The sequence below is a fragment of the Geotrypetes seraphini genome, chromosome 4, assembly GCF_902459505.1.
Source record: "Geotrypetes seraphini chromosome 4, aGeoSer1.1, whole genome shotgun sequence".
Taxonomy (NCBI): Eukaryota; Metazoa; Chordata; class Amphibia; order Gymnophiona; family Dermophiidae; genus Geotrypetes; species Geotrypetes seraphini.
In genome coordinates, this window is record NC_047087.1 from 107,656,689 (window position 1) to 107,671,044 (window position 14,356).

The window sequence follows — 14,356 nt, forward strand, 5'->3', positions numbered from 1 at the left end:
GGGGTCAAATAAATAGATAATAAAGATTTTTTTAAAAAAATGTATTTGCCATTAGTGGATACTTTTCCTTTTATTAATCCTAATCCTGATGGACAAAACTAGCTAAGCAGAAGTCTGTAAACAGGTCAGGGATCACAGGTCACAGCTCCTTCTGTAAACTAGTGTGTGTGTGTGTGTGCAAACTGACTGGCTAGTTAAAATATTGCTGGCTTTTATTTCCATTGGAAGCAATGGAAGCAAGTAGGACTCACGGAAACATGAGAGTGTGTGGTGCAGTGGTTAGAGCTACAGCCCCAGCACCCTGGGGTTGTGGGTTCAAATCCTGCACTGCTCCTTGTGACCCTTGGCAAGTCACTTAATTTCCCAGCACCCCAGGTACATTAGATAGAGTGTGAGCCTGCCAGGACAGATAGGAAAAATGCTTGAATACATGAATAATTTGTAATCCACATAGAATTGTAGGATATGCGGACAATAAATAAAACATATGGGTTTTACTTCCATTGAAAGCAATAGAAGCACAACCTGGATGTCTCAATCCGTCTTCCTTCTTCTGGAGCCGTATGGTAACCCTTTCGGAAGAGTGCATACTATTTGTAAAAAGTGTGCACTTTTTCCGCGATAGTGTGTTGATTGGAATTGTGAACCACTACACATGAAAACACTGTTGGGAAAGGAGTGTACTCTCTCTACAAATAGCGCAATCGCAACTGGTACAAAATGCAGCGGTTAGGCTATTTTGTGGTTTGAAGAAGTTCCATCATGTAACACCTTCCTATCGACTTCTACACTGGCAGCCGATGGAGGCACGTGTGAAATTCAAGTTTGGATGTTTTTTGCTTTAAGGTACTATACGGTTTAGCCCCTAAATATATAACAGACCTTTTCTCTTTCACAACCAACAGACATAAGAGAAGCTCACATCCGAACTTTGTTTCTCCACCGGTTAGAGGTTGTAAATTCAAAAGACATCATCAACATCTTTTCTCACATCAGGCAGCACTATGGAGTAAAGATCTGGAACAACTGCTCATGCCTACTACTTATGGGGAATTCAGGAAACACTTAAAAACACATCTGTTCTTAAAGTACTTAGGTAATTGACCTATACAGTCTTAGCCCACAACAACTGATCTTTAGAATTGTTAATCACTAACTCTTAACTTTGTTAATTCCACTCAATCTGTAGCATCTTTTAATTATTGTAAACCGCATAGAACTTCACGGTCCTGTGATATATAAACTGTTATTATTATTATAAAAGAGAGCACCCTCCATGACTTTTCTCCTGTGAAACAACTAAATGAAAATGTTCTGGCTGCCCATCCCTGTTCCATGCTAGCTCAATTTCAACTGATGTGGCCTTTTCTCATGGGGGTTGGAATAGGTCTTCCCCTGACTTCAGCAGCTGCTACCCTCTCTTTTGCTACTGCTGAAGCCATTTCTGGCGGTTCAGCTGTACTGATCAGGAGTGCAGTTCCCATGCTGCTGCTCGACGCTGAACGGCTTCCTCAATGTCTCCCGTGAATTCTCACAAGACTCGCCGCAGCCATTCTGGAAGCTGCTCAGAAGTGCAGGAAGCATACTCCTGCTTAGTACAGCTGAACTGCCAGAACTCGCAGCAGCGACTGGCTCAGCAGTGTGGAAAGCTCACTCCTGCTCGCTACACCTCTGGACCACCAGGGATTCCAGGAACGCGAGTCATACGGAAGGCGCGGTGGCATGCAGAATAACGGCAGAGAGGAGATACAATGGACAGGGCAGGGAGGGGTAACAGGGTACAGAGTCTGGCAGCCTGGGCGGAGGCCTACAACAAGTCTGGGAGGAGGGCGGGGATCATTAGGCGCTGGCCCGAATATAAATCAAGACCCCCATTTTTGGGCCAATTTTGGATCCCAAAAATCTCAGTTTATATTCGAGTATATACGGTAAGTACATATTAAGAGGTTGAATTTTGCGGTAATGAAGGTAGGGTCTCTTCTCATCCTATCTGCCAGGGAGTTGGCCAGCTGTAGACTGTAGAACTCTATAACAAGGCCTTGTGCTGGAGCTTGTGCTATTGCTAAGCAGAATCAATGGCTCAACCCCCGCCTTTTCCCTTCCTCAGTAGGTCAACAGTCTTCCTGTCTACTTAGACACTTTCCTTGTATCTGAAAATGTTGCAAACTATCTTGATCTAAAACTGGAAAGGCTGTCTGGAAATACAAATGATTATTATTATTTAATTTCTGAGACGAGACACATTTTGTGTTCATGAGAAAATGTTGCAGACGTCATACATACAGAGGCGTAGCTAGGTGGGGGTGCTAGGGGGAGCAGTTGCTACTCCAAATAGATTTTGACTAACATACAGTTTATGCAGATTAGCCCTTCAGTTTCATACTGATGCTTATTTCACAAAAGATCTGCTCCCCTTGACATCAAAACCTGTCTAGGCTTCTGCACAGATACGGCAGAAAAAGAACAGAGGCCTGCGCGAGGGGCTGCAGAGCTAGTTGTTTTCATTTGGGGAGTGAGCAGTTGTATACACATTGGCAGGGCAGTGTGTGTGGGAAGCTGAATCCTGCCCTTGACCCTTGTCTATGCTCTGTAGATAAATAGAGGGTTTCGGTTTCCAGTACTGCCCGTGTGGTACCTTTCTCAAGCACTGAGAGAAGTAGTCTGGTGGTTAGTGCAGCAGGCTGAGAGCCAGGGAAGCAAAGCTTCAATTCCCACTGGCATTTCCTTTTGACCTTGGCAAGCCATCTAATTTTCTACTGTCTCTGATGCAAAATTATACCCTACCCCTCACGGAGCTTGTAGCAATTGGCATTTTTAAACACTGGCCACCATGGGCAAAATTCAGCGTCAGCATCTAATCAGTGTCTGCACTAAATATCTAGACTGAGCGGTGCCAGCACTATCTAGAGAGTAGTGCTATTCAACCACTACTCGGATAGTTTATCCAGACAGATTTTTTTTTTTTTTTGCTGTGCGAAATTAACCAGATAAGTTTTCTGAAAATTGCTGCTTCTCAGATAACTCAAGTCTCCACCCTTTTTCTACCCCCAGCGTCATTATCTTGATACTACTGAGGTTGTTTCTAAAGATATTCAGCTGCACTATCCTGGGAGTGCCACTGAATAGCTGCCTTGGCAGGACTGCTACCTGAATAAATCCTTTAAGATATTGACCCCTTAGATCAGTGGTTTGACAAATTTCTATATTCTCGCTCTTATTCAGTCAATATGAAAGGCTCCAATTCAAAATCGTGGACAGCCCTCTGTGGTGTCCCCCAGGGCTCTCCATTGTCTCCAATCTTATTTAACATCTACATGAGTTCGTTGAAATATTACAATTTGAATACTTGAGGTTGATCCACATCTCAATAATTTGATACCCAATATTAACCATTGTATTACTAAAATTCAGTCCTGGGCGACAATGGTCCAGATGAAATTAAATGCTGCAAAGACTGAGCTTTTATGGCTTGGCCCAAAGTTAGATTCTCTCCCTTTTGCTGTGATCTTAGACTCAGGAGAATCTTTGAAAATTGAGTTTTCCTCGTTAATACTAGGTATTGTTATCAATTCTTCACTTACATTTAAAGACCAACTAAATTCGATTATTAAAAAGTGTTTTTTCAGCCTCCGTGCTCTGAGAAGAGTGAGAGCACTTTTTCACCAACACTTCTCTGTATTGGTTCAATCAATCATTTTGTCAAAGCTGGATTACTGCAATTCAGTGTATTTGGGTCTTTCAAAGGTCCGTCTGCAGAGACTTCAATTAATACAGAACACTGCAGCTAAACTTATTTTCGGTAAGAGTAAATTTGATCATGTAACCCCTCTACTCAAGGAATTACATTGGTTTCCAGTGTATCTCAGAATTCAATTTAAGTGCATTTGTATTGCATTTAAGATCCTATTTGGCATTTTTGCCACTTTGATTCCTAAAGACTGGAATGTTCATAGATCTCATCTTGCCAGAAGTTCTCAAAAATTAAAACTTACATTTTCCTCTCTCAGTGGTAAAAACAGAACCTTTAAGCGATTTAGTTATTCTTTTGCTTTTAAGAGATTTAGTTATTCTTTTGCTTTTAAATTAATCGAATTCTGGAATGCTTTACCGTTTACATTAAGAAGTTTAGATTCTTTTGCTTTATTCCGGAAAGTTCTGAAAACTTTTTTGTTTGCTAAAAATTTTGGAAATTAACTATTTCAATCTACTTTTTCTTGTCAAATTTATGTATTATGTTTTACATTATTGTAAACCAAGTTGAGCTCCTCTTGGTTGATGACTCTGTCTATAAAACTAAGTTTTAGTTTAGTTTAATTTTTTTTAGAATAGTAATTAAAACTCAGGCCAGTGCTCTTGGATAACAATATAAATATCAGCAATTCATGTCTGACACACTGAACACTACTATTTTCAGCTGAACAACAACAACAAAAATAAACCCTATACAGCAAAACCTTGGATTGCGAGTAACTTGGTATGTAAGTGTTTTGCAAGACAAGCAAAACATTTTATTAAATTTTAACTTGATATAGAAGCAATGTCTTGCAATACAACTGAGCCGATGGTACTTCTCTCTCTGATACTGCAAGAGCTTAGTGACGGTTCTAAATGAACAAAGTTTTGCAATACAAGTACATACAGTATACACCCGTCACATCATCACAACTGAGCCAATGGTTCTTCTCTCTCTGACGCTGCAGGAGTGTAGTGACAGTTCTAAACAAGCGAGGTCTCGTAATACAAGTAAGTATAGTATTTTGTATTAAAGTTTTTGGGTTGTGGAATGAATTGTCTTGAGTTTCCATTATTTCCTATGGGGAAATTTGCTTTGATATACAAGTGCTTTGGATTACAAGCATGCTTCCGGAACAAATTATGGTCGCAAACCAGGGTTTGACAGTATATCATTTCAAGTTGCTAACAGTGATGCAAGAGAAATACAGGTGCAATGGTGATGACTACCAGAGTGGAGGAGAAGGGTGGACTAGAGACCTGCAACATTTCCAGCTGGGGCTGGAAACTAGAGTTACCAGATTTCTTCATTATGAAAAGAGAACACATGGCCTCACCCCTTTTGCCCCCACAGCCCCACCCCATTCTGCCTCCAGTCATGCCCCATACAAACCTCATCTCTTCTTCTCTGAGTCTGGCCCATGTCTGGAAGGCCTCCGAGCATGTGCAGATGCAACATGATGTCACAAACACGTGTGACATCATCGCGTTACATCCGAACATGTTCGGAGTCCCTCCAGATGTGGCCCTGAGCTTGGGGCTTTCCAAAACCTAAACTGCCAGGTCTGGGATATATCCATAGGGTTACCCGATGTTCGGATTTCCCTGGACATGTCCTCCTTTTTGAGGTCCGGACGGCTTTTTAAAACCCGGCACTTTGATATATGAATAAGTTCAAGAAGATTTGGGGACCATTAACAGAATATTGCAATATTTGAATTTCATTTTCCCATGATAAGAAAATAGTATAAAGAAGGAGGGGGGGAGGGGTTAAGGGGAGGGAATTATTCTCTTTATCATACATTATAAATAAAATATTATAATAGATGATATTCTTACATGAAAATAACGTAATAAAGGGAGGGGGAAAAGGTTCATATTTAAATAATAATTGATAAAATCATTACAATATATATATTGTATAACTTTATAAGAAAAATAATTACAATTATATGATATATAAAACCATAATAAAAATAAGACAAGAAATGTTATATATAAAATATATTATAAAAATATCAAGTGTATTGTTAAGATAATTGTATGAAAATTTATGACACTTGTTGTTAAATGGAAAAAAAGCTTCCTGTCAAAATTGCATCGGGAGGGAGGCATCTGCGCATGCGTGGATGCTATCTGGGGGGCAGAATGGGGTATGACACAAACGGAACGAGGCAGAACTGGGTGGGCCTAGGGGCGTGGTCATGGGTCCGGATTTTCCTTCGGGAAAATCTGGTAACCCTATCCTTCCAGGCACCTGGACAGTCCTCTAAAAATAGGACAAGTCTGGGTTTTCCTGGACATCTGGTAACAGAAGAAGGGAGTAGTAATAGAGATTTCAAATACCTGACTTCCTGGTTCTCAGCTCTCCCTAACTTGCCACACACATATCTGTTAAGGAAAGCAAGCTTGGTGTCTGTCAAATTATGTTGACACACCTCTCAGGTCTCGGTGAAACACTAGTGCCCAACATACTGGTTGAGAAACACTGCCTTAGATTGTAAACCCTCCAGGGATAGGGAATTACATAGCATATCTGAATGTAACTTGCTTTGAGCTACTACTGGAAAAGTGTAAGCTAAATGGAAATAAATAAAAGGAACATCGTTAAGAATTTGAATTAGAAAGTGCAGCATTTAATTTTGTTCCATCACTACAAATATTTCCTTCTTTTTGGAGACATGCAAAATATTTTTTGCACCACATTTTTGAAAGGTGCCCAGGCGCCTTCTTCAGGTGTACAGGAGATGAGCAAGATTTTGCTTGGAAGAAAGACATTTTAGACTTTTCTGGGAAAGTTGTTGTTAAGCTTAGTAAGGGGAAGACAGGGCTAGTTGAGCCAATTAGGCAAGTCAAGGCGGTCGTCTAGGGTGGCAATTTCTGAGATATGCCAAAAAAACAGCACCAACTCCAAAAAATCAACACATATTACATGCAAGGAGAGTGGGTAAACATATGTGGGATGGCTGGTGCTGGGATGATCACGACTGACTAGTATATCAAAATCTTGGGGGTGAGTAACATGAGGACGAAGGTTCACTCAGAGTGCCTAATGCTCTTAAACCGGTCTGGAGGCAGGTGCATGGGAGGAATTTAAGAGCGTTACTGGATAGGGTTAGATGGGTGTGATAAAGGAATTCCTAAACCCCACCTCTAATTTGGGTATTCAAATGATGATGCAATTTATTATTCCAGACAACTGGTTGAGTTCATACTTCCTAAGGAAAAGTGGAAAAGTAAAAAAGAAGACATATAGAGACTAACTGCCGAAACTAGCCCCAAATCCTCTTTCCACCCAGTTTTACTTTCGGACAAAAGTTAACATAGTAACATAGTAAATATTGGCAGATAAAACCCCAAATGGTCCATCCAGTCTGCCCAAACATACACTCTCTATAATTTAATGATTTAATTTAAATTGTTCTTTTTCTTAGATATTTCTGGGTCAGAAACCCAGAACACTGCCCTGTACTGTGCATAACTTCCATTTACTGGCGTCTCCATCAAAGCTCACTCCAGCCCATCTAAACCATCCCACTGCATCCTCAACTAAGTGACAATATACAGGACACAGACCATGCAAGTGTGCCCAGTACTGGCCTTAGTTCTTCAATATACAGTACTCCCCCGATATTCGTAGGGGTTCCATTCCAGGAACCCCCCACGAATGTTGAAAAACCGCAAATATGGTTTTTAGGCAGGGGAGACAGAAGAGGGCAGCTGGAGAGGCAGGAGAGAGCAGCTGGAGCGCCAGTGAGTGAAGGAAATCACTCGCGGTATGCTCCGACCGCCTCTTCCTGTACTAAAGTTGGACCTCACCAATCAGGAGCTGCTTTGACATGCAGCTCCTGATTGGTAAGGCCCGACTTTAGTACACGGCCTGTTTTAGGAAATACATTTTTAATGAATATTTTAATAAAATTTGGGAACCACTAGCTCCATTCATGTTCTGCTGTTATGACAGGAAGAATCAATCAGAGTTAGTTTGCACTGAAAACAGAGCAGTGGTTATTTACACAGGTTTCTGTTTACCTTATGCACTCCACAGATTCTGGTCTGGATTTTAAATCTTCCTCTTTTGCAGCGACACCAAAGTGAATGGGAAAAAGACCCCCAAGAATGATGTCCCCTGTCTTCTGCTCTCTCTGATTTGGTCCGTAGGCAGTGACGTCCCATGTAAACCCCAAGAGTACAAAGCAGCAGCTGTAAAGATTCATCGTTGTTCCCCTTCACCAGGTCGTTATAAGCCACACACTGGAGAATAAGGCTTGGGGCAAAGGATGTAGATTCTCCAGGCCTGATAGGAACCCACCTTCCCTACACTGGAGCCTTGACTGTTACGGTCACATGTCTACAGTGGGAAGAGCCACAGAGAGGTTGCTTTTGTGCTGAATGAGCTTCCAGTGTTGCCTTCTCCATTGTAAACTGAATCTGTTGCTCCTTGGTTTTTCAGAACCCAGAAGTCAAATGGAACCCATCCTTCCAGAGTCACTGAAAAAAAAAAATAGAAAAATTAACGCTTTTTTTTTTTTTTAAAGGCTGTTTTTGAATGTGTGCTATTTTTCCTGGTTCTCATCTGGAACATTGTAGAATCTGGTTGGATAGTACAGTCACTGACCTGGAGAATGTTCATTGTAGTCTGTCCAGGACAGGCTTCTTTTGAGGCTTTATGCACCAAGGACACTACGAAATCCTTGCAAGTTAGCTCCTATTCCAATTAGCACCAAACTATTGGTCACTTTGGGTCTAGAAACTTTTATTAAAGTTTAGCATGCACTAACAAACTAAAGGGTCCTTATACTAGGATTACCATATTTTACAAAGGAAAACCCCCAGACACATAACCCATTCTGCCCCAGCCCCGCCCAAATCCACCTCTGGTCCCACCCAGTTCCACTTCCAGCCCCACCCCCAGCAAGCTTCTTCTCTTCTGCGATGAGCTCTGGTCACATCTGGAGGGCCTGGAGCATGCGCGGATGTGTGTGACATCATCCCCGCATGCTCAGAGGCCCTCCATAGGTGGAAGGAGTTCGATGGTGCTTTCCAAAACCTGGACAAATGCCAGGTTTTGAAAAGCCCATCCTATTTTGTACTTAGTGTCTGTGAGCACGTGCTAAGCTTTAGTAAAACAGCCTCTTAGAAAATTTAAAGCCCTAACAACAGACCTTATGAAATCTGGCTGTTTAGGACCTAATTCCACTACTTACTTCAATATAGGTGCATAAATGTGAGTGGCCAAAAGTGTGGAATTAGGATGGAAAAAGATTATTGTGTTTAGAACTGATTTGCAGCACTAAGAGCTAAATATAGATTCCTAAATCTAGGCAAATGAACTGAAGGCCTAAATTTAGGATCCTAAACTTTAGGAGGCCAGCATTCAAACAGCAGGAGGCAGGCCAGCTAACTCCCTAGATACTCAATACCGGACTATTTCTGATAACTGACATTTGAATATTCAGGGTTTTTTTAAAAGCAGTTATCTTAATTGGTTAAGTCAATATTGAGCACTGGCAGATTAAATGTATAGTGGCCAAAGGTAAGCCTGCTATTTATGTGTCTCTCAATTTGCCCATTAAACTTGGCCAGTTCATGCTCGATACCGGCAGATGACTGAGGGGAGCTACGATTGAAGTCTACAAAATCCCGAGTGATGTAGAACAGTGTTTCTCAACACACAGTACATGTACCCTTGTTGGGGGTACACAGCCTGGCCGCTGTGGAGGATATTCCCTGCCCGTCAGTAGAAGCCAAAGCCACTGCCGCTGGGGATCCCTGCCAGCCCGCCCGCATCCCCCCTCCCAAAACCAATCCAGTTAGTTACTTGATGGAGCCACACACACTCCCTCCGCCCCCAGTGAACCCTGTGCAGGGACATGACTCACACGCTGCACATATGTAGCTGACCCGTAAAACCTCCTCAGAGGGAAGGCTTGTGGGCCAGCCATGTGCAGTGTGTGAATCACTGCTTGTGCCGTCCCTGTATAGAGTTCGCTAGGGGAGGAGGGAGCAAGTGCGCCTCCAACTAGAAACTGGGTCGGCTTCGGGGTGCGAGGGTGTGGGCGGGTAGGCAGGCAGGGAGGGATCCATGGCAGCGGCTTCAGTGGGTGCAGGCAGGCAGGCAAAGATCCCTGGCATACAACTTAATTTTGGGACAAAGGCTGGAAGGCAAGGAGGGAGAGGGGACACAAACTCGACACAGAAGGAAGGTTGTAAGGGGGCACTAACTTGGGACATGGGAGGAGGGAATAGAAAGGGAGAATTGTTGGGCATGAGTGTGCGAGTGAGAGATGGTGCACATGGGGAAAGGAAGAAAGGAAAATTTGGCATAGAGAGAAGAGAGGGAGATGCATTGGGAGAGAAAGATGAGAGGGAAAAATGTTGGATTATGGTGGTGGAGAGGGAACAGAGGGACAGATTGAAGGGGATTGCAAGGGGGAGGAATATTAGACATAGTGATGGATGGAGAGATGTGGCATTGTGCTGGAGAGGGGTGATAGAAGGCGAAATGGGCATGGGGCTGGTGGGCAGTGATGAAAAATGCTACACATGATCCAGGGAATGAAAGAGGGAGAAATGTTGGATGTTGCAGTAGAGGGAGATTGCTGGATCTCTCAACACAGGTGGACAGTGAGAGAGAGAGAGACAGAGAGAGAGAGAGAGGGAGACTTGTTGCCAATAGGGGCGGAGGAGAGAGGAAGAAATGTTGAACTCATGGAGGGACAGAGAGAGATGTTGATTGGGGAAGGGAATGAGGTCCAGAGGAGAGGAAGCATGTAGGAGGCAGAAAGAAAGAAATATTGGATGCACAGTCAGAAGGAAGTGCAACCAGAGAACCATGAAATCACCAGACAACAAAGATAGGAAAAGTGATCGAAATGTGTCAATTTTGAGAATTTATATCGGCTGTCTATATTTTGCACTATATTTGTCTATTTTTCTATAGTTGTTACTGCGGTGACATTGCATATTTTAACGTCATCTGCATTGACCTCTTTGAAAACCCCCTGAATATAAATGATAATTAACATTTTCTCTGCATACAGTGTGCTTTGTGCTTTTTTAATTTGGGGGTTACCATTATGTATTAATAAGATTATATTGTCTGTATATGGAAAAAGGATGGAAGAAATTGCATTACAATTAGTCCTATTATTATGGGGGTGGAGTCTGGGGTGGAGCTTGAGTGGGTCTGGGGCGGAGCTTTGGCAAGTCTGAGGTGGAGCTTGGGCAGGGGTACTTGGTTGATATTTGTTAGGCATAAGGGGTACTTGGCTTGAAGAAGTTGAGAAACACTGGTATAAAACAGGTTTTTACTTTGTCAAAACAGATTTTTTACTTTGTCAAAAATTACAAAGACTAGGGGACACTTGAAGTTACAAGGAAATACTTTTAAAACTAATAGGAGGAAATATTATTTTACTCAGAGAATAGTTAAGCTCTAGAACGCGTTAACAGAAGATGTGGTAACAGCGGTTAACATTGCTGGTTTTAAGAAAAGTTTGGACAATTTCCTGGAGGAAGATTCCATAGTCTGTTATTGAGACAGACATGGGGGAAGCCATTGCTTGCCCTGGATCGGTAGCATGGAATGTTGCTACTATTTGGGTTTTTGCCAGATACTTGGCCACCATGAAGATGGGCTCCGGGGCTAGATGGATCACTGGTCTGACTCAGAACAAAGTCAAATATCTCCTTGAAGTGACCCAAGAAAACGTTTTTGCATTAAGAAAAATAATGCTATACTTTATATATACTGGAACTATTTGTACAGCATCCAGAATTGTAAACCCACAGGAATAGCCCAATCTTCCCTTCCATATCCCATTCCCTAAACTGTACTGCACCATTCTTCTTGTAACTCCTCTGGAATTGTTCTTCTTCTTGTAACGCTTCTGGAAATGTCCAGAAGTCTCTTTGTAATTATCCTGGAAATGTCCAGTTGTCTCTTTTGTAATCCGCCCAGACCTGCAAGGTTGAGGCGGAATAGAAATCAGTAATGTAATGTAATTATCTCCAGATATTTGGCCATTCACATGATTCAGGAATCTAGGCTACTCAGACCATTTCAGAGAGATATTCCATTTATGACATCCTAACTTCACATAGAGTAGGAAGACCTTAGATGTATGCATAGATACACGGAAATCTGGTAAGGCAGAGCTTGAACTATATAACGCCAAAGTCCCGATTCCTTCAGTATAAGAACTGAAAGTCAAATAACAGCACTACATTAAAGCCATGAAGGGCAATTCTTTATCTTGGCACCTACAATTATGTGCCACATACATACTTGAAAGGTACCAGAACTGGCATTTATGTGCTTAAGCACACTATGGGCTTCTTTTACTAAGCTGCAGTAGTGCTTTTAACCATGCGCTAACCCCCGTGCTATGCGGAAAAACAAACGCCAGCTCAATGGAGGTGTTAACGTCTAGTGCGCGCAGCATTGTAGCATGCGCTAAAACCGCTAGCGCAGCTTAGTAAAAGGAGCCCTATGCCTATTCTATAAGTTCATATCAAAGTACCATATAGCATGTAACTTCAAGGGGGTTGTATATGTGGATGGCGCATAGGCAAGCTATGGATGTGTCTACATCTTATACACAGAACCAAGAGGAAAAAAGGGGGTCCAACCTTGTCTGCAGTGAAAAAACCAACCAGGAACAAACAAACCAAAACTGCAGATATGTACAACGATGTAGGCAAAATTTATTGTGACAATCAAAGTATATTTAAAAACCTCTTCACCAAACAAGGGACCCAACACGGTCCGTGTTTCGGACAACCTTCATCAGGGGTCCATGGTAGAAAAGGGAAAAAACATATGTCACAAAAAATTATGTTGAAAAATACAGTAAAAACAAACAGATGATGTGTCACGCCGAGATTTTACAAGATTTAGTGACTCTCGGCGTGACACATCATCTGTTTGTTTTTACTGTATTTTTCAACATAACTTTTTTGTGACATATGTTTTTTCCCTTTTCTACCATGGACCCCTGATGAAGGTTGTCCGAAACACGGACCGTGTTGGGTCCCTTGTTTGGTGAAAAGGTTTTTAAATATACTTTGATTGTCACAATAAATTTTGCCTACATCGTTGTACATATCTGCAGTTTTGGTTTGTTTGTACATCTTATACACATCACTTATAGAATACTACAAGTTGTGATCTCTACATGGTGCACTTAGGTGTGCCCATTTCTGTCTGCCATTGACCTGGCAAAAGTGGTCATACTTACATTTAGGCACGTCAATTTGGGTTTATGCAAGTATTCTATAACAAAATCTTAGTACTCAGTATACAGCATTGGTGCACTTAATTGGAGGTGCCAAGTTACTGAATTGTCCCTTTAGTGAAAGCTACGTGTTCTAGATCCCATAAGGGACCTTCCTTAGCATATTTATAAATGCATCCATCAAAGTCACTACAATAAAGTAACCACTATATATAGGGTTACCAGACATCCAAATTTCCCCGGACAGCTTTTCAAAACCTGGCACTTTGGGTTTTGAAAAACTTCCCGACAAAATGGCATTGGGAAGGGGCATTCGCGCATGCGCAGATGCCATCTGGGGGCAGGGCTGGGAGGCAGAACAGGGCATGACAGAGGCAGAACTGGGCGGTCCTTGGGGTGTGGCCTTGGGTATGGATTTTCCCGAAGGAACATCTGGTACCCTTATCTATCATCTGTTCCACTCTTCGTCGTGTTACTCCTTTAGAAGAAATCTATTTATTTATGTTCTTCCTTCTTGTTACAATATTCAAAATGGTTCACAACCTGTAATAAAAATTACACTAAACAATACAATACAATACAATCAGTATAAAATGTACATATTAAAAGTTATGTATGACATACCAAATAGAAGTATCCATATGATGAGTTATCAACAGTATGAGAAGAGGCTTCATAGATGGCACCAAAACCAGACTGGAGATGCACCTCAAAGAAATCAAAACCGATAACACAGACCTCACAGAACGGGTAAGACTCTGGGACGAAGCGCTGCACTACAGTTTGGCAACTGAACTAAAAAAGTGCCTTGGATGGAATAATTAAGCTTCCCGGACATTGAGACTCGGTCATTGGAAAGCAGGGAGACTATATTGAAGGATTGTTAAGAAATACTTGAAAAAAAAATAAATATTTAAATTTAAAAAAATAGTGTGCATTATTTATGAAATGACCCTCATACATGATCAGACAGATCCAAACAGTAGAAAATGTTGCAGCTAGGTTCTATGAGGTTTTGTTTTTCTTTCCTGTGTGGTTTGCTTGTCCCTTTTTTCATCAACAAGCTTTATGTGCACTGTTCTACTTGTTCTTCATGTGGACCTAGTAGTCCCGCCTTCCTGTCAATCAGTTCTTAAACATTATATGTTATCAGTTCTCAACTAAGTTTAATTTTTAACTTATATAATTGTTTTGGTTATCTCTAGCATTTTTTCTTTTATTTCAGACGTATTTCTTCCTTTTTTTGATGGTTTTACTTATCTTTCTGTTTTATGGGTGTGCTTTCCTCTGGGTATTTAAATGCTTTCAGCAATGGCGGCTTCCTTTTTGAAAATGCTTCCATAGCTTTTCAGTGATTTTGGTTACTATGGCATGTTAGTTGGACC

General features: G+C 41.6%; 1 protein-coding gene across 1 annotated transcript in view; it reads right to left on the bottom strand.

Moving 5' to 3' along the window:
* Window positions 1–14,356, bottom strand: part of CASR (calcium sensing receptor) — a 161,941-nt gene that overhangs the window by 59,615 nt on the left and 87,970 nt on the right. Inside the window, exon 2 of the mRNA XM_033940337.1 lies at window positions 7,765–8,223. Within this exon, the coding sequence (XP_033796228.1) occupies window positions 7,765–7,949 (185 nt within the window). The 5' untranslated portion in view covers window positions 7,950–8,223. The remainder of the gene's footprint in view (window positions 1–7,764; window positions 8,224–14,356) is intronic.